Raw genomic sequence first — 19,542 nt, forward strand, 5'->3', positions numbered from 1 at the left:
TTTATCAATTTATTATTTTATTCTCATTCTACGTGACTTTACCGAAATAACCAAAGAAGAAAAATTAGCGAGTTAGTATAATTGTGCCACATCTACAATCAACACCACGCGTCTCGAGATCAGCCCTCGGCTGCTTCGGGGCCGTCCATAAATGACGTCACGCACCTAGGGGTAGGGGGGAGGGGTCAGTTCGTTTGTGACGATGTGTGACGAGGGGGGGGGGTTTGAGAGATGTGACGTCACATCAAAATGCGCAACTTTATAAATAAATATAGACAACACGTTCTACTTAATTAAATAGACTTTTTAATAAATGTTTTCTCCTACAACATCAGAGTGCAGCGCCACATTAAATACGCACTACGATGACAATAGTTTAAAGCGATTTGAAGCATGTTTTATTTATTTTTTGTGGGGGGGGGGGGGGGCTGAGCTTTGTGACGTCATATTGGAGGGGGGGGGTCTGACTTTTTGTGACGCCGTGTGACGATGGGGGGGGGGGGGGCAAAAATCGAGTGACGTCATTCATGGACGGCCCCCTACAAAATCTCCACGTGATGGGTCAAACCCGCTTCGTTATCATTTGCAATAGCGAGCGAGCTCCTGTACAAGACAAAAATCTATACAGCTCAGTGTGTGTGTGTGGGGGGGGAGGAGGGGTGAAGGCCTTATCCGGTAAAATAAAACAAACAGTGAGTTAGTATAATTGGCTAGAAGTCTGCGAAAACCCAGAAAACCCAAATCCGACGCGAGATTCTGAGTTCAATCCCGCGAAAGCAGAGGGGGCGCGCGCGTGCGCGCGAGCGAGAGAGAACCGCGTGACGTCACACTTCCGTCACGTGACGCGGGGGAGGGGAGGGCAGCCCCCCCCCCCCCGCGGAATCCCCGCCCCGCCCCCTCCCCCACTTTCTCTTGAGTCCCATCACGGCCGCTCGCCACCACCATCATCCTCCTCATCATCATCCTCCTCATCATCATCATCCTCCTCATCATCCTCCTCATCATCCTCCTCATCATCAATTAACTCGATCGTCACGGGCGATTGCAGGACGGCGGGGGGGTGGGGGGGGGCACGCGGCGATGTCTGTGGCGGGGCTGAGGAAGCAGTTCCACAAAGCGAGTCAGGTAACGGGGCTAGACACCACCACCACTACCACAACCACTACCACAACTACCACCACCACCACCACCACCACCACCACACCACTACCAACAATCACTACCACAACTACCACCACCACCAACCACCACCACCACCACTACCACCACCACCACTACCACCAACCACTACCAACAACCACTACCACAACTACCACCACCACCAACCACCACCAACCACCACCAACCACTACCACCACCACCACTGCCACCAACCACTACCACAACTACCACCACCAACAACAACAACCACCACCAACAACCACTACCAACCACTACCACCAACAACCACTACCACCACCAACAACCACCACAACTACCACCACCACCAACAACCACTACCAACAACCACCACCAACAACCACCACCAACAACCACCACCAACCACTACCACCACCAACAACCACCACCACCACCAACCACCACCACTACCAACCACCACCAACAACCACCACCAACCACTACCACCAACAACCACCACCAACCACTACCACCACCAACAACCACCACCAACCACTACCACCACCAACAACCACCACCAACCACTACCAACCACTACCACCACCACCAACCACTATCACTACCACTACCAACCACCACAACTACCACCACCAACCACCACCAACCACCACCACCACCAACCACCACAACTACCACTACCATCAACAACCACCACCAACCACTACCACCACCAACCACTACCGCAACAACCACTACCACCACCAACCACCACCAACCACCACCGACAACCACCACGACAACCACTATCACCACCACCAACCACTACCACCACCAACCACTACCGCAACAACCACTACCACCACCAACCACCACCAACCACCACCAACAACCACCACGACAACCACTATCACCACCACCAACCACCACCAACAACCACCACGACAACCACCACCACCAACCACTACCGCAACAACCACTACCACCACCACCACCAACAACCACCACTATCACCACCACCAACAACCACCACGACAACCACTATCACCACCAACAACCACCACGACAACCACAACCACCAACGACCCTGCTCCTTCTCCCTCCGTCCATACTTCACCACCACCGCGCGCGTCTCCGCTAATTGTGGAGGGCGTTTGGCGCCAATGAACGCGACTCGCCGCTTTGATGTCACGGACGAACCGCGCTGTTTGTTGACACGAGGGGACCCTGACAACAACAACACCAACAACAACACCAACAACAACACCACCACAGCGCGCATCACCTCAGAGTCGTGACGGTGGTGGTGGTGATGGCGTTGTTGGTGGTGATGATGATAGTGATGATGGTGATGATGATGGTGATGATGGTGATGATGATGGTGCTGATGATGATGGTGCTGATGATGGTGATGATGGTGATGATGATGGTGATGATGATGATGGTGATGATGATGGTGCTGATGATGATGGTGCTGATGATGGTGATGATGGTCATGATGATGGTGATGATGATGGTGATGATGGTGATGATGGTGATGATGATGATGGTGGTGATGATGGTGATGATGATGGTGATGATGGTGATGATGGTGCTGATGATGATGGTGATGATGATGGTGCTGATGATGATGGTGCTGATGGTGATGATGTTGTTGGTTTGTGGAGGACGACGCGTGCCGACGTGGCGCCCGGGCACGTGGGCTCGGCCCTTGCTGATGACTGACGATCATTAACCGTGGTGCTGATGATGATGATGATGGAGCTGATAATGACAATGCTGTTCGCTGCTGCTGCTGATGATGCTGCTGCTGCTGCTGCTGATGATGATGATGCTGCTGCTGCTGCTGATGATGATGCTGCTGCTGATGATGCTGCTGCTGCTGATGTTGGTTTGTGTGGTTCTCGTGTGACGTGGCGCCAGGGAACAGAAACTGAGCTCAGCGCTTCAGAAAAGTTGATGGTGATGATTAGCCTTGCTGATGATGATGATGATTACGATGGTTCTGCCGATGATGATGCTTCTGTTGATGCTGCTGCTGCTGCTGCGGCTGATGATGATATTGACGTTGACGATGCTGCGTAAATTATTGCATCGGGTTCAATTCTGTTGGTGCTGTAATTATAACGGGACTCGTGAGCTGGGCGCGACAGCTCACGATGATGATGCTGATGCTGCTGATGATGATGCTGCTGCTGATTATGATGATGATGCTGATGCTGCTGCTGCTGCTGATGCTGCTGATGATGATGCTGCTGCTGATTATGATGCTGCTGCTGATGATGATGCTGCTGCTGCTGCTGATGATGATGTTGCTGCTGATGCTGCTGCTGATGATGCTGCTGCTGCTGATGATGATGATGCTGCTGATGATGATGCTGCTGCTGTTGCTGATGCTGCTGCTGATGATGATGCTGCTGATGATGATGCAGCTGCTGATGATGCTGCTGCTGATAATGATGCTGCTGCTGATGATGCTGCTGCTAATGATGATGCTGCTGCTAATGATGCTGCTGCTGCTGATGATGCTGCTGATGCTGCTGCTGATGCTGCGGATGCTGCTGCTGATGATGCTGCTGCTGATGATGCTGCTGCTGATGCTGTTGCTGATGATGCTGCTGCTGCTGATGCTGATGATGCTGTTGCTGATGATGATGCTGCTGCTGATGATGATGCTGCTGATGATGCTGATGCTGCTGATGCTGCTGATTCTGCTGATGATGATGCTGCTTTGATTATAAGGGGACCCGCAGACCGGGCGCGACAGCTGATGGTGATGATGCTGCTGCTGCTGATAATGCTGATGGTACTGCTGATGATGCTGCTGATGATGATCATGCCGTGATTGTAAGGCGACCTCGACAGCTGATGATGATGATACTGCTGATGCTGCTGCTGATGATAATGCCGTGATTGTAAGGCGACCCCGACAGCTGATGATGATGATACTGCTGATGCTGTTGCTGCTGATGATGATGCTGCTGCTGATGATGATGCTGCTGATGATGCTGATGCTGCTGCTGATGATGCTGCTGATGATGCTGATGCTGCTGCTGATGCTGCTGATGCTGCTGCTGATGATGCTGCTTTAATTATAAGGGGACCCGTAGTCCGGGCGCGACAGCTGATGATGCTGCTGTTTCTGATGATGCTGATGTTACTGCTGATGATACTGCTGCTGATGATGATCATGCCGTGATTGTAAGGCGACCCCGACAGCTGATGATGATGATACTGCTGATGCTGATGATGCTGCTGATGATGCCGTGATTGTAAGGCGACCCCGACAGCTGATGATGATGATACTGCTGATGCTGATGATGCTGCTGCTGCTGATGATGCCGTGATTGTAAGGCGACCCCGACAGCTGCTGCTGATGATACTGCTGATGCTGATGATGATGCTGCTGCTGCTGATTATGATGCTGCTGCTGATGATGCCGTGATTGTAAGGCGACCCCGACAGCTGATGCTGATGATACTGCTGATGCTGATGATGCTGCTGCTGCTGATCATGCCGTGATTGTAAGGCGACCCCGACAGCGGATGATGATACTGCTGATGCTGCTGCTGCTGATGATGCCGTGATTGTAAGGCGACCCCGACAGCTGATGATGATGATGCTGCTGCTGATGATGATGCTGCTGCTGCTGATGATGCTGCTGCTGATGATGCTGATGCTGCTGCTGATGCTGCTGCTGATGATGCTGCTTTGATTATAAGGGGACCCGTAGACCGGGCGCGACAGCTGATGATGATGATGCTTCTGATGATGCTGATGTTACTGCTGATGATACTGCTGATGATGATCATTCCGTGATTGTAAGGCGACCCCGACAGCTGATGATGATGATGATGATACTGCTGATGCTGCTGCTGCTGATGATGCCGTGATTGTAAGGCGACCCCGACAGCTGATGATGATGATACTGCTGCTGATGATGATAATGCCGTGATTGTAAGGCGACCCCGACAGCTGATGATGATACTGCTGATGCTGATGATGCTGCTGCTGATGATGATGCCGTGATTGTAAGGCGACCCCGACAGCTGATGATGATGATACTGCTGATGCTGATGATGCTGTTGCTGCTGATGATGATGCTGTGATTGTAAGGCGACCCCGACAGCTGATGATGATGATGATGATACTGCTGATGCTGATGATGCTGTTGCTGCTGATGATGATGCCGTGATTGTAAGGCGACCCCAACAGCTGCTGATGATGATACTGCTGATGCTGATGATGCTGCTGCTGCTGATTATGATGCTGCTGCTGCTGATGCCGTGATTGTAAAGCGACCCCGACAGCTGATGATGATGATGCTGCTGCTGCTGATGCCATGATTGTAAGGCGACCCCGACAGCTGATGATGATACTGCTGATGCTGCTGCTGATGATGCCGTGATTGTAAGGCGATCCCGACAGCTGATGATGATGATGATGATACTGCTGATGCTGATGATGCTGTTGCTGCTGCTGATGATGCCGTGATTGTAAGGCGACCCCGACAGCTGATGATGATAATACTGCTGATGCTGATGCTGCTGCTGCTGATGATGATGCCGTGATTGTAAGGCGACCCCGACAGCTGATGTTGATGATGATGATACTGCTGATGCTGCTGCTGCTGCTGATGATGCCGTGATTGTAAGGCGATCCCGACAGCTGATGATGATGATGATACTGCTGATGCTGATGTTGCTGCTGCTGCTGATGATGCCGTGATTGTAAGGCGACCCCGACAGCTGATGATGATGATGATACTGCTGATGCTGATGTTGCTGCTGCTGCTGATGATGCCGTGATTGTAAGGCGACCCCGACAGCTGATGATGATGATGATACTGCTGATGCTGCTGCTGCTGATGATGCCGTGATTGTAAGGCGATCCCGACAGCTGATGATGATGATGATACTGCTGATGCTGATGTTGCTGCTGCTGATGATGCCGTGATTGTAAGGCGACCCCGACAGCTGATGATGATGATGATACTGCTGATGCTGATGTTGCTGCTGCTGCTGATGATGCCGTGATTGTAAGGCGACCCCGACAGCTGCCTGTCGCTGTTGCTGCCCCGGCGCGGAATGAATCGGGGAGGGGGTTTGTGGGGAGCAGTTGTGGGGTGGGAGACGGCTCCTCGTGCCTCCTCTTCCTTGCCTTACTACTCCCCCCACTCACTCAGGGCATTGTTGTTGTTGTTGTTATAGTTGTTGTTATAGTTGTTGTTATAGTTGTTGTTATAGTTGTTGTGAAAGTTGTTATAGTTGTTGTTGTTTGTGGGGTGGGAGACGGCTCCCCGTGCCTCCTCTTCCTTGCCTTGCTACTCCCCCAACTCACTCAGGGTATTGTTGTTGTTATAGTTGTTGTTATAGTTGTTGTTATAATAGTTGTTGTTGTTTGTGGGGTGGGAGACGGCTCCCCGTGCCTCCTCTTCCTTGCCTTGCTGCTCCCCCCACTCACTCAGGACATTGATAATGTTGTAGTTGTTGTTGTTGTTGCTGCTGTTGTTGTAGCTGTTGTTGGGTGTTAGAGTTGTTGTTGTTGTTGATTGTGGGGAGCGACTCGAGTTCGATTCCCACTCACGGCCACCAACACCAGTGACGATTGTCTCAACCGGTCATGGGCCTCACCTAGGTCAACTCAGCCTCAAAGGAGTAACCCGATGCAATGTATAAACATCGCCACTGGGGAGACAAAGGCGGCCGGGCGTGGTGCTCGCCACCCACCCTCTCGTGCGCCGTGCCGGCCTTGATAGGTGCTCGCTAACAGCACTTGCCCCGACAGTCTGTCCGGGCTGTACGGGTGATCTTTGTCTTTATTGTTGATAATAGTGGCGTCTGTCGGTGATGTTGTTGGTCGTGGTGTGGGTCCTGTCGTTGGAGTTGGTGGTGCGGTATTGTTGGTGGTTTTCCCTGTTGGTGTTGTTGTGGTAGTGCTGTTGGTTGCAGACGTAACTATAAGTTAGCCTCTTAATTTGACCAAGAAAGCATCACTTGAGTCTCCTCTATCACGTACCTTAACGCAGCCTCAAATAGGAACCTCGACACAGGCCCAAACACTAACACACTCACTAACCCTACCCCCTAACACAGACCCTAAACCCTGACACAAATTCTAACCCAAAATACAGACCGTAACCCCTAACACAATCCCTAACCACCATTGGAAACCTCATTTGCCAGTAACAAAATATGATATACCAATTATCATATTTTGTTACTGGCAAATGAGGTTTCCAATGGTGTAAATGCTTACCCCGAGCTCTCATACTCTGATGGTGCATTGTCTTTGAGTTGTGCGCCTTTTGGCGTCTTCTGGTCCAACACCATGTGAGACGAGGCTCTAAAGGAAGCTGTCTCGGGTGTGGACCAATCAATTTCAAGGACAGTGCATACATTATCAGAGTTGTTTTTGTTTGGGTTCCGACCGCAGGTATTGTGGTCAATGTAAACATGACTCCTTGTCAAAAAGGTGTCAGTTTTGTTGCCAGATAAAAGGGTAAAAAAACAATTATCACAATCCCTAACCCCCAACACACACCCTAATGCCAAACACAAACCGTAACCTTAACCACACTCACAGACCCTAACCTTAGCCCATATCACAGACCCTAACCCCTAACACACAATAACCGCAAACACAAACCCTAACTCTGAACACAGACACTAACCTCAAAACACTGACCCTAACCCCAGATACACCCTAACCACTGACACAGACCCTAACCCCAAACACACACCCTAACCCCTCACCCACACAATAACCCTTAACGCACACCCTGACCCCTTCACACAGACCCCTAACCCCAAACACCCTGACCACTGAAACAGACCCCTAACCCCAAACACCCTGACCACTGAAACAGACCCCTAACCCCAAAACACCCTGACCACTGACACAGACCCTAACCCCAAACACACACCCTAACCCCTCACCCACACAATAACCCTTAACGCACACCCTGACCCCTTCACACAGACCCCTAACCCCAAACACCCTGACCACTGAAACAGACCCCTAACCCCAAACACCCTGACCACTGAAACAGACCCCTAACCCCAAAACACCCTGACCACTGAAACAGACCCCTAACCCAAACACCCTGACCACTGAAACAGACCCCTAACCCCAAACACCATGACCACTGAAACAGACCCCTAACCCCAAACACACCCTGACCACTGAAACAGACCCCTAACCCCAAACACACCCTGACCACTGAAACAGAACCCTAATCCCAAACATACCCTGACCACTTAAACAGACCCCTAACCCCATACACACCCTGACCATTGAAACAGACCCCTAACCCCAAACACCCTGACCACTGAAACAGACCTCTAACCCCAAACACACCCTGACCACTGAAACAGACCCCTAACCCCAAACACACCCTGACCACTGAAACAGACCCCTAACCCCAAACACACCCTGACCACTTAAACAGACCCCTAACCCCAAACACCCTGACCACTGAAACAGACCCCTAACCCCAAACACCCTGACCCCTTCACACAGACCCCTAACCCCATACACACCCTGACCACTGAAACAGACCCCTAACCCCATACAGACCCTGACCACTGAAACAGACCCCTAACCCCATACACACCCTGACCACTGAAGCAGACCCCTAACACCAAACACCCTGACCCCTTCACACAGACCCCTAACCCCATACACACCCTGACCACTGAAACAGACCCCTAACCCCAAACACACCCTGACCACTGAAACAGACCCCTAACCCCAAACACCCTGACCACTGAAACAGACCCTTAACCCCAAACACACCCTGACCACTGAAACAGACCCCTAACCCCAAACACACCCTACCACTGAAACAGACCCCTAACCCCATACACACCCTGACCACTGAAACAGACCCCTAACCCCATACACACCCTGACCACTGAAACAGATCCCTAACCCCAAACACACCTTGATCACTAAAACAGACCCCTAACCCCAAACACCCTGACCACTGAAACAGACCCCTAACCCCAAACACACCCTGATCACTGAAACAGACCCCTAACCCCATACACACCCTGACCACTGAAACAGACCCCTAACTCCAAACACCCTGACCCCTTCACACAGACCCCTAACCCCAAACACACCCTGACCACTGAAACAGACCCCTAACCCCATACACACCCTGACCACAAACACACGCCCTAACACCCTGAATCAGACTCGAACCCAGACTCAAACACTAACTGCTACTGCAGACCCTGATCAATAACACAGAGGCACGAGTTGACCGATCCCTGCCCATTGGCGCACGCCGTGCACCCGGCCCTGACCGCAAGCATGATCCCGTCCCCCCCCCCCCCGACCTGTGGTCTCTACGCTGCCCCCCGTCAGCCCAGGGGCAGCAGCTGGAAGAGGGCAGCGGTAACAGCAGCAGCAGCGGTAGTAGCAGCAGCAGCGGTAGCAGCAGCAGCAACAACAGCAGCTCATCCCAGCAAGTGGGAAAGTTAATGCCAATTAACCGCGTCTCCCGAGCCCCGGAATCGCTCGCCGATAATCAGCTCATCTGCCGGCAAACTTGGGCTCTCTCAAGGCCACGTGTTAATGAACCGGCTGCGGTTTTGTTAACTCGTTAAGCTCGTGGCACAGACTCATAGACTCACATAGACCCCAATAGATTCACATAGAGACCCGTAGACTCGCATAGAGACCAATAGAGTCACATACAGACCCGTAGACTCGCATAGAGACTTACAGACTCACATAGAGACCAATATAGCTACATACAGACGCATAGACTCACACAGAGACCCGAGACTCATAGACTCACATAGAAACCAATAGACTCACGTAGAGACCCGAGACCCATAGACTCGCATAGAGACCTATGGACTCACATAGAGACCAACATCTTAACATAGAGACCCATAGACTCACATATATACCCATAGACTCACATAGAGACCCATAGACTGACTTATATACCCACAGACTCCAGAGAGACCCATAGATTCGCACAGAGACCTATATACTTGCATACAGATTCATAGACATGATAGAGTGAGTTGTGAGGAATCGGGTTACGTGAGTTTAATGAGCCCAGCCCAGTCGCTGCAAACCTCCATCCCGTGCCACAAAAAAAAATTGCCCCACACGAAGTTATATTTTTTTGGGTTCGGGTAACATTTTAATTTTGTACGAAATTTTAATAAATCAGGTGACTGCCATGCGATCGTCATTCCTCCGCGGGAAATCTTTAATCGAGCTGATAAAATCTCGCTAAGCCTGCCACGTGGCGCACCATTCCCTACGGCAGATGATTTTGGTGATTCTGCTGCTGCCGATGCTGCAGTGTTACTGAAGCACAGTCAACGACTCGCTTGTCGATAACATTGCGCGCGCGGACTTTAAATAATAAATATATCCTTGGCGACGTTTCGGGCAATGGGCCTTATTCACGTGTGTGCTATAAGGGATGGGGGGGGGGGGGCATCATGGCCGGCGAAGATCCGAGGCGTGTAGCACCACCCCGGAATGGTGACCAAGACGCAGCTGTAGGGGAGCTTGGGGAGTAGTTTGTCTGTGGCGCCGTCTTCCAGAGGCGGTTCTCGAACACGCGGTGGTGCACTGCTTTCTGCGAGTGTTCCACACGGGGCGAGGGGGGGGTAATGGTGGGGGTGGGGCGGAAGACGCCGAACGCACGTTGCAAGTTTGGGCTGGGAGGGGGCGCCTGGGGGATGGGGGGTGGGGGGTGGGGGGGAGTGATCACTGGGCTGGGAGGGGGCGCCTGGGGGGTGGGGGGTGGGGTGGGGGGGAGTGATCACTGGGCTGGGAGGGGGCGCCTGGGGGGTGGGGGGTGGGGTGGGGGGGAGTGATCACTGGGCTGGGAGGGGGCGCCTGGGGGATTGGGGGGTGGGGTGGGGGGGGTGATCACTGGGTGGGGAGGGGGTGCCTGGGGGTGGGGGGGAGTGATCACTGGGTGGGGAGGGGGCGCCTGGGGGATGGGGGGTGGGGGTTGGGGGGGAGTGATCACTGGGCTGGGAGGGGGCGCTTGGGGGTGGGGGGTGGAGTGATCACTGGGCTGGTACCCTGTAAAGACCGTGGTGCTGATGAGAACAACGACAAGAACAACAACAGGATGTGTTGAGATGTTCCAACACCAAGCAGGCGCCTCTTGCAAGGCATCACGTCTGGACCTTAGGTGCCGCCCATAAATGACGTCACGCACCTGGGGGGGGGGGGTCAGACATTTGTGACGATGTGTGATAAGGGCGGGGGGGGGGGGGTGAGAAATGTGACGTCACATCAAAATGCGCAACTTTAAATAAATATAGACAACACGTTCTACTTAATTAAACAGACTTTTTAATAAATGTTTTCTCCTACAACATCAGAGTGCAGCGCCACATTAAACACGCACTACAATGACGATAGTTTAAAGCGATTTGAAGTATAAATTTCGTTTTAAAGCTTTCGTGACTGCAAGGATTCATCTTCTTTGGTTCTTTCGGTAAAGTCACGTAGAATGAGAGTAAAATAATAAATTGATAAAATAAAACAATAATATTCTCACGACGTTTCGGCCACAACACAAGCGGCCTTCATCAGGTGAAGGGACGAGACTGTCTGGAGGACAGTCTCTTGAAGTATGTTTTATTTGGGGGGGGGCAGAGCTTTGTGACGTCATATTTGAGAGGGGGGGGTCTAACTTTTTGTGACGCCGTGTGACGAAGGGGGGGGGGGGTCAAAAATCGTCCAAAATGTCGTGACGTCATTTATGGACGGCCCCCCTAAATCACACGTACTCTTGGCAAAACATACAAACTAACGTGCTCCGATTATAATACAATGTACGCATTGTCTTTGTAACTGATTGGCCTACACCATCGACGGCTCGGGCTCTGAGCGGCTATAACTGCGAACCCAAAGCCCGAACTCACGTCCAATCCGAACCTTCATCTCAACCCCAGCGGAGCATTCACCGTAGCCCTAACCCCAAGCCTGACCCCGACGCTTATCCTACTTCCTACTGCCAACCCCCCTCTTGTTTCCATTACACCCCTGCCGCCCTAACCCCCGTGACCCGTGAACTCTGCCCCATCGGCCGTGCCCTCTTGGCCTCACCCCCCACCCCCCACCCTGTCCCCAGCTGCGATTGGTAGCAGCAGGGGGGGAGGGGGAGAGGGGGGGAGGTGGTGTTTCCCTCTCGAGATGCAAAAAAAATGCATTAATTTTTTTTGTTTGAGTTCGTGGCCAGCGCTAGGTTCCTGCAGTTTTCTGTTCTGTCAGCGCAACCTGCTGCTGCGCTTGCACAAGGAGGCCACGTTAAGGGGGTGGGGGTGGGGGGTTAGAAGGGGGGCACCATCGCCTCCCCCCACTCCCACCACCGCCACCACAACCCACCCATACCCCCGGAGTCAAACCACAGGATTTTGCAGGAAGTCTCAAACAATAACGCCCTGGGTCGCTCTCCCTGCTGCTGCTGCTGTTCGCGTTGGCGTCATCGTGACCCCGACCCAGACGATTTCGTAGATTCGCTCGCTCCTAGCTCGGTTTGTTTATCATCTCCCCCCCCCCGCCCGCCTGCTTTCATCGAGAGCGCCATTGTTCGGCGAGCTCCGGGTCACTGCTAGCCGCGTGATGCCACGGCGGTCCCCTCTCCCCACGCACGCGGCACGAGACGCACGCGCTCGCTTACTCGCTCGGGCACTCAACTCACTCAGACACACACTCAGACACACACTCACTCAGACACTCACTCACTCAGACACACACTCACTCAGACACTCACTCACTCAGACACTCACTCAGACACACACTCACTCAGTCACACACTCACTCACTCAGACACACACTCACTCACTCAGACACACACCACTCAGACACACACTCACTCACTCAGACACACACTCAGACACACACTCACTCAGTCACTCACTCAGACACTCACTCACTCAGACACTCACTCAGACACACACTCACTCAGACACACACTCACTCAGACACACACTCACTCAGTCACTCACTCACTCACTCAGACACACACTCAGACACACACTCACTCAGACACACACTCACTCAGACACTCACTCAGACACACACTCACTCAGACACTCACTCAGACACTTACTCACTCAGACATTCACTCAGACACTCACTCACTCAGACACTCACTCAGACACTCACTCACTAGGGTACTCACTTGCTCGGACAGACACTCACTCAGACACTCACTCAGACACTCACTGACTCAGACACACACTCACTCAGACACTCACTCAAACACTCATTCATTCACTCGTACACTCACTCAGACACTCACTCACTCAGACACACACTCAAACACTCACTCACTCAAACACTCACTCACTCGGGCGCTCACTTGCTCAGACACACACTCACTCAGACATACACTCAAACACTCACTCATTCACTCGAACACTCACTCAGACACACACTCAAACACTTACTCATTCACTCGAACACTCACTCAGACACTCACTCACTAGGGCACTCACTTGCTCGGACAGACACTCACTCAGACAAAAAGACAAAGATCCCCCGCATAGCCTTAACAGACTGTTGGGGCAAGTGCTGTTAGCGAGCACCTGTGAAGGCCGGCACGGCACACGAGTGGGGGATTGTGTCCAGCACCACGCCCGACCGCCTTTGTCTCCCCAGTGGCGATGTTTACACACCGCACCAGGTACTCATTTGAGGCCGAGTCCACCTAAGGAGAGGCCCAGGACCGGTTCAAATAATGGTCACCGGTGTTGGCCGTGAGCGGGAATCGAACTCGGGTTGCACCGGGCTCGTAGCCGCAGCGTGCTGACTGCTGCACCACCGCTCCCCACTCAGACACCCCACTCCGTGCGACGCATGGGGTGGGGTGAGCACCCGAGCGAGCGAGTTGGGGGGGGGGCCTCTCAGCCTCTCTCTCTCCACCACCGATCGTTGTCCTCGTCTCTGCCGGAGCTGTGGCCGTCGTTTCCCGGGGAAACGGTGGTGGGGGGGGGGGGTCAATGAATCGATTCCAGATGGGGAGGGTCTTGACGAGCGGGACGAGCGGGAGTGCGCGCGCATCTGTTGCACACGTGTGGCGCGCGCGTGCGCACGCACGCGCACGCACGAGGCTCGGCTCGGCTCGCCAGGGGCAAACCTCTGCCAGAGCCCGGGCCAATCCTCTTACTGTATGTGGTTTGCTTCGTGGCTATTGTCATCGTCACCGTGAATGAACATCGTCGTAATTTTAATCGTCGCAATTTTAATAGTCGTAATTTTAATTGCTGCAATTTTAATAACCGCAATTTGAATCTTCGTAATATTAATAACCGTAATTTGAATCTTCGTAATTTTAATAATCGTATTTTTTACAATCACAATACGCGCGGCCGCATTTGCGGTGACGTGGGGCTGACGAGTTGGGTGGTGGTGGTGGTGGTGGCGATTCGTTGTTGGTGGGGCTGGCGCCGATGGTGGCTCTGGCGGTGGTGGTAACAGTGGTGGCAGAGGCGGTGGTGATTCGTCAGGGGGTGGGATGACACCGTGGGATAACACACGCATCACCCAACCTCGCGAACAGCATCTGTGCTCGCAAACAGCATCGGTGCTCGCAAACAGCACTCGCCCCAACAGTCTGTTGAAGGCCATACGGGGAGGGAGACCTTTGTGTGAGTAGGGAACGACAGGGCAAGTTCTCACTCCCGGGGCCAACATCGCGAACGAACATCTGATCTGGTCCTGGGCCTCCCCTAGGTCGACTCAGCCTGGTGCGGTGTGTAAACAACGTCGGCATTGGTCGAGACTTAAAGGGACCGCCCGGGTTTCTGACCGTCCCCCCCCCTCTCCCTCGTGCGGTGGCCGTGCCCAGCCTGAACGGTGGCTATGAGATGTTAACTACCTCGCCTGGTATGCAGGAGGTCGTGGGTTCGTTCCCGACCCTGACGATGCCAACTGCTGTATATTTGGAGTTTGCGTGTCTCTCTCTCATCATCATCACGGTGGCTAGGAGATGTTAACTACCTCGCCAGGTGTGCAGGAGGTCGTGGGTTCAATCCCGATCCTGACAAAACCAACTGCTGTATATTTGGAGTTTGCGGTGTCTCTCTCTCATCATCACGGTGGCTAGGAGATGTTAACTACCTCGCTTGGTATGCAGGAGGTCGTGGGTTCAATCCCGATCCTGACGAAGCCTGCTGCTGCTGCTGTATATTTGGAGTTTGCGGTGTCTCTCTCCCCGTGGTCGCGTGGATTTTTCTCTGGGTCCTCCGGTTTTCCCTGCGCATTTACAAACACGCCTTTTAGAGTATTTGGCTGCTACACATTTCCACGTCGATGATGACACCGCCACTTCTCGTTGGGCTTCCGAAAATAATTGCTCCACGCAGCTCAGTGTGGGCCTTCCCAGGTAAAATAAAACATTACGGTAGAACCCCTGTTGACGAAGAATCGCTTAACGAAGGGCCTCCATAGAGCCCAATGTGTAGTGTATAGTGTAGTGGACAATAGTGTATAGTGTAGTGTATAGTAGTGTAGTGCATAGTAGTGTAGTGTATAGTGTAGTGTATAGTAGTGTAGTGTGTAGTTTATAGTAGTGTATAGTAGTGTAGTGTATAGTGTAGTGTATTGTAGTGTATAGTAGTAGTAGTGTAGTGCATAGTAGTGTAGTGTATAGTGTAGTGTATAGTAGTGTAGTGTGTAGTAGTGTATGGTAGTGTATAGTGTAGTGTATAGTAGTGTAGTGTATAGTAGTATAGTGTAGTGCATAGGAGTGTAGTGTATAGTGTAGTGTATAGTAGTGTAGTGTATAGTAGTGTAGTGTGTAGTTTATAGTAGTGTATAGTGTAGTGTACAGTAGTGTATAGTGTAGTCCATAGTAGTGTAGTGTATAGTAGTGTAGTGTATAGTAGTGTTGTATTTTAACGTCCGAAATCGCTGAACGACAAGGTTTCGTGGACTCAATTACCGCCGTTAAGCGCAGGGAGTTCGACCGCGATGGGTTGCTGCTGGCGAACGCGACTCGACAGTCTGTTCAAGGCTACGCGGTGGCGTGGTGGGGGGGTTCTATTTGGTTCTATTCGGTAAAGTCACGTAGGTAAAAAATAAAACAACAAAAATCAACAACAAAAATCACGACGCCACAACACAAGCGGCCTTCAACAGGTGAAGGGACCAGACTGTCTCGAGGACAGCGCTGGAGTGAACACAGCCAAGCTCAGACCGTGACCTTTAAGCTTGTGTGAGAGTAATTAAGGTGCCTTGACAAAGGAATTAGCATAAAAATTTGCATTTTAATAGGCGGACTTAGCATGATGAAAAGTGGGGAGAGGGTCGACCTGTGCAGGCTGGCGAGGGGGCAAGGTAGCGTCCACATGCTGGTGGTGTGAAAAGGGAATTTTTTAAGAAGCTGCGAAAGTTTGGGGTATCATTACTTGAAAAATAATACTGTTCCATTGAAAATTCGTTTAATGTTTGCTTCGATTTAGAACATCTTTCCAATGGTTGCTTAATTTGAAACCATCTTCTCGGTTGAAATCGTGTCTGTGTTTGTAGATCTGAATTGCCTCGTGATTTTTGTTGTTTTATTTTTTTACCCACGTGGCTTTACCGAATAGAACCAAAGAGTATGGATTCTTGCAGTCACGAAGGCTTCGAAACTAGAACTGGGTTCCCTTCTACTCTTTGTGCGCTGCAGTTTGTGAGCGAGAAGATGGGAGGGGCGGAGGGCACGAAGCTGGACGAGGAGTTCACCGAGATGGAGAAGGTACCTTGCCGTGAGTCGCTGCCGTCCACCCCCCACGCGTGCCGTCCACCCTCCACGCGTGCAGTCCACCCCCCACCCTCCACTCGTGCAGTCCACCCCCCACGCGTGCAGTCCACCCCCCACTCGTGCAGTCCACCCCCCACGCGTGCAGTCCACCCCCCACCCTCCACTCGTGCAGTCCACCCTCCACGCGTGCAGTCCACCCCCCACGCGTGCAGTCCACCCTCCACTCGTGAAGTCCACCCCCCACTCGTGCAGTCCACCCCCCACGCGGGCAGTCCACCCTCCACGCGTGCAGTCCACCCCCCACGCGTGTAGTTCACCCTCCACTCGTACAGTCCACCCCCCACGCGTGCAGTCCACCCCCCACGCGTGCAGTCCACCCTCCACGCGTGCAGTCCACCCTCCACTCGTTTAGTCCACCCTCCACGCGTGCAGTCCACCCTCCACTCATGCAGTCCACCCTCCACTCGTACAGTCCACCCCCCACGCGTGCAGTCCACCCCCCACGCGTGCAGTCCACCCTCCACGCGTGCAGTCCACCCTCCACTCGTTTAGTCCACCCTCCACGCGTGCAGTCCACCCTCCACTCATGCAGTCCACCCTCCACTCGTGCAGTCCACCCCCCACGCGTGTAGTCCACCCCCTACTCGTGCAGTCCACCCCCTACTCGTGCAGTCCACCCTCCACGCGTGTAGTCCACCCTCTACTCGTGCAGTCCACCCCCCACGCGTGTAGTCCACCCCCTACTCGTGCAGTCCACCCCCTACTCGTGCAGTCCACCCTCCACGCGTGTAGTCCACCCTCTACTCGTGCAGTCCACCCCCCACGTGTGCAGTCCACCCTCCACTCGTGCAGTCCACCCTCCACTCGTGCAGTCCACCCTCCACGCGTGCCGTCCAGCGGCGGTGGTGGTGTCGGTGGTGGTGGCCAGTAGGGGGCACAGGTGGTGCAGTCATCTCGGTCAGTCAACCCATGGCACCTGGGTTTGTCCCGTGACCTCCTCCTGCCAGCGGGCGTTTGACACTTCACGTGGCCCTTAAAGTGCACATTGCCTGGCGCAAGCACAGTGGTGACGTGACCGCCACTTAGTACCGAATGACGGTTGTTGTTGTTGTTGTTGGTGGCCGGGCGATGGTTCTATGTATGTATGTATGTTGGACTTCTTTTGTAACGTACGTAGCCCACTGTGCTAATTGTAGGTGCGGGGGAAGGACAGCAAACTAAACACAAAATAAATTAGTTTGCAATTTAGTATTGTGGTGTAATGCAGTTTAGATGTATTGTAGTGTATAGTGTAGTGTATACAGAAGTGTGCGTTGTGTAGTGTATAGTGTATTATATAGTAGTGTATAGTGTATTATATAGTAGTGTATAGTGCAATATGCGTGTCGAACTTACTTTGCAACTGCACTAATCGGAGGTGCGGGGGAAGGACAACAAACGAAACGCAAAAAGCAGCTCGAAAGAAATTCGTTTAAAAAAAAATTATTGTTTTTTTTTTAAACCGCCTCTGTTGGTCCCGGCTGCGGTTAAAGGGGCGGCTCGTGAAGCCGGCCTGAAGCACTGCCCGAGGGGGCGGACATCCATCGTGGAGATGGAGTAGTGAAATCTCGTCCCGTGGCGGCCGCTAAGTGTGTCGCCTGTAGCGTCGCAGCACTGTGAGGCCGCGGCAGCCTTCCGGAGGCCTTTTCTCCGGAAGTGGGTTGACAACATCGATTTTAAGTTGAAATAAAGTTTCAAGTCTCACCGCTCGATGGCAGTGGATAGATAGCAACTTCGGATCCGGGGAGACTACGTGAAACTAAACTATTTAAACAATTTATTTTTTAACCAGGTAAGGTCCACTGAGGTGCAATAGCTCTTTTGTCAGAAGCGACTTGGCAATCACGAATGATATCTCACCAAAGCGACTCATCACGAGGACATTTACAGCTGCCAAATACTATAAACGAACATCGATTTCTAAACGTGGAGGGGAAAAACCGGAGGACCCGGAGAAAAGTCCACGTGACCGCGGGGGGAGAGACAGACACTGCAGACCCAAATATACAGTAGCAGGCGTCAGGGTCAGGATCGAACTCACGCACTCCTGTATACTAGGCGAGGTAGTCAACATCTCATATCCACCGCGGTGTCTCGAGTGGTTGTGGCGGAGCGATGGTTTGGCATGAGACCTCGCGTCACGGATGTCACGGTTTTGTGTGTGTGGGAATCCAGCAAGTGGACCTGCGCAACAAGGCGGTGGTGGAGCTCATCGCCAGGACGCAGGAATACCTGCAGCCCAACCCAGGTGAGCGCGGCGAGCGGTTAGCGTGGTGAGCGTGGTAAAGTGGCGAGCGTATGGTGAGCGTGGTGAGTCTGTGCCATGTGTGGGCGGCTACCGGTGCGTGCGCATGTGTGTGCGTTGAACGCCAATGTGTGGTTTTGTGTGCGTATGTGGCTGTGCGCTGTGTGTGCGAGTGCGGCGAGCGTGGTGATTTTGTGCAATGCATGGGCGGCTGTTGGCGCGTGTGTTCGTTCGTTCGTTCGTTTCTCAGTCTGCTTGTCCTGGTGAGGGTCGTGGTGGCAGAATATTAAGTAAGGGCGGTCCACGCCTCCCATTCCCTCTTCCTGGGGATTTCCCAGGCGTTTCCAGGCCAGTCTAGCGACATAGTCCCGCCTTTGCCCAGTGAGAAGTGCTG

At 52.7% G+C, this 19,542-nt stretch overlaps 1 protein-coding gene across 2 annotated transcripts in view; it reads left to right on the plus strand.

The window, feature by feature from the left end:
• Positions 1–881: 881 nt before the first annotated feature.
• Positions 882–19,542, plus strand: part of LOC116954984 (endophilin-A3-like) — a 40,275-nt gene continuing 21,614 nt past the window's right edge. Inside the window, exons 1-3 of one of the 2 annotated variants that reach the window (XM_032975888.2) lie at positions 882–1,125; positions 16,790–16,858; positions 19,079–19,151. In XM_032975888.2, coding sequence (XP_032831779.2) covers positions 1,081–1,125; positions 16,790–16,858; positions 19,079–19,151 — 187 coding nt within the window. In that variant the 5' untranslated portion in view covers positions 882–1,080. Of the gene's footprint in view, positions 1,126–16,789; positions 16,869–19,078; positions 19,152–19,542 lie in introns of those variants that run through there. The other variant, XM_032975889.2, reaches the window with a different exon arrangement.

This window comes from Petromyzon marinus, chromosome 57, assembly GCF_048934315.1.
Source record: "Petromyzon marinus isolate PM22_M1 ecotype Great Lakes invasive population chromosome 57, UKy_Petmar_22M1.pri1.0, whole genome shotgun sequence".
In the NCBI taxonomy this organism is placed as follows: domain Eukaryota; kingdom Metazoa; phylum Chordata; class Hyperoartia; order Petromyzontiformes; family Petromyzontidae; genus Petromyzon; species Petromyzon marinus.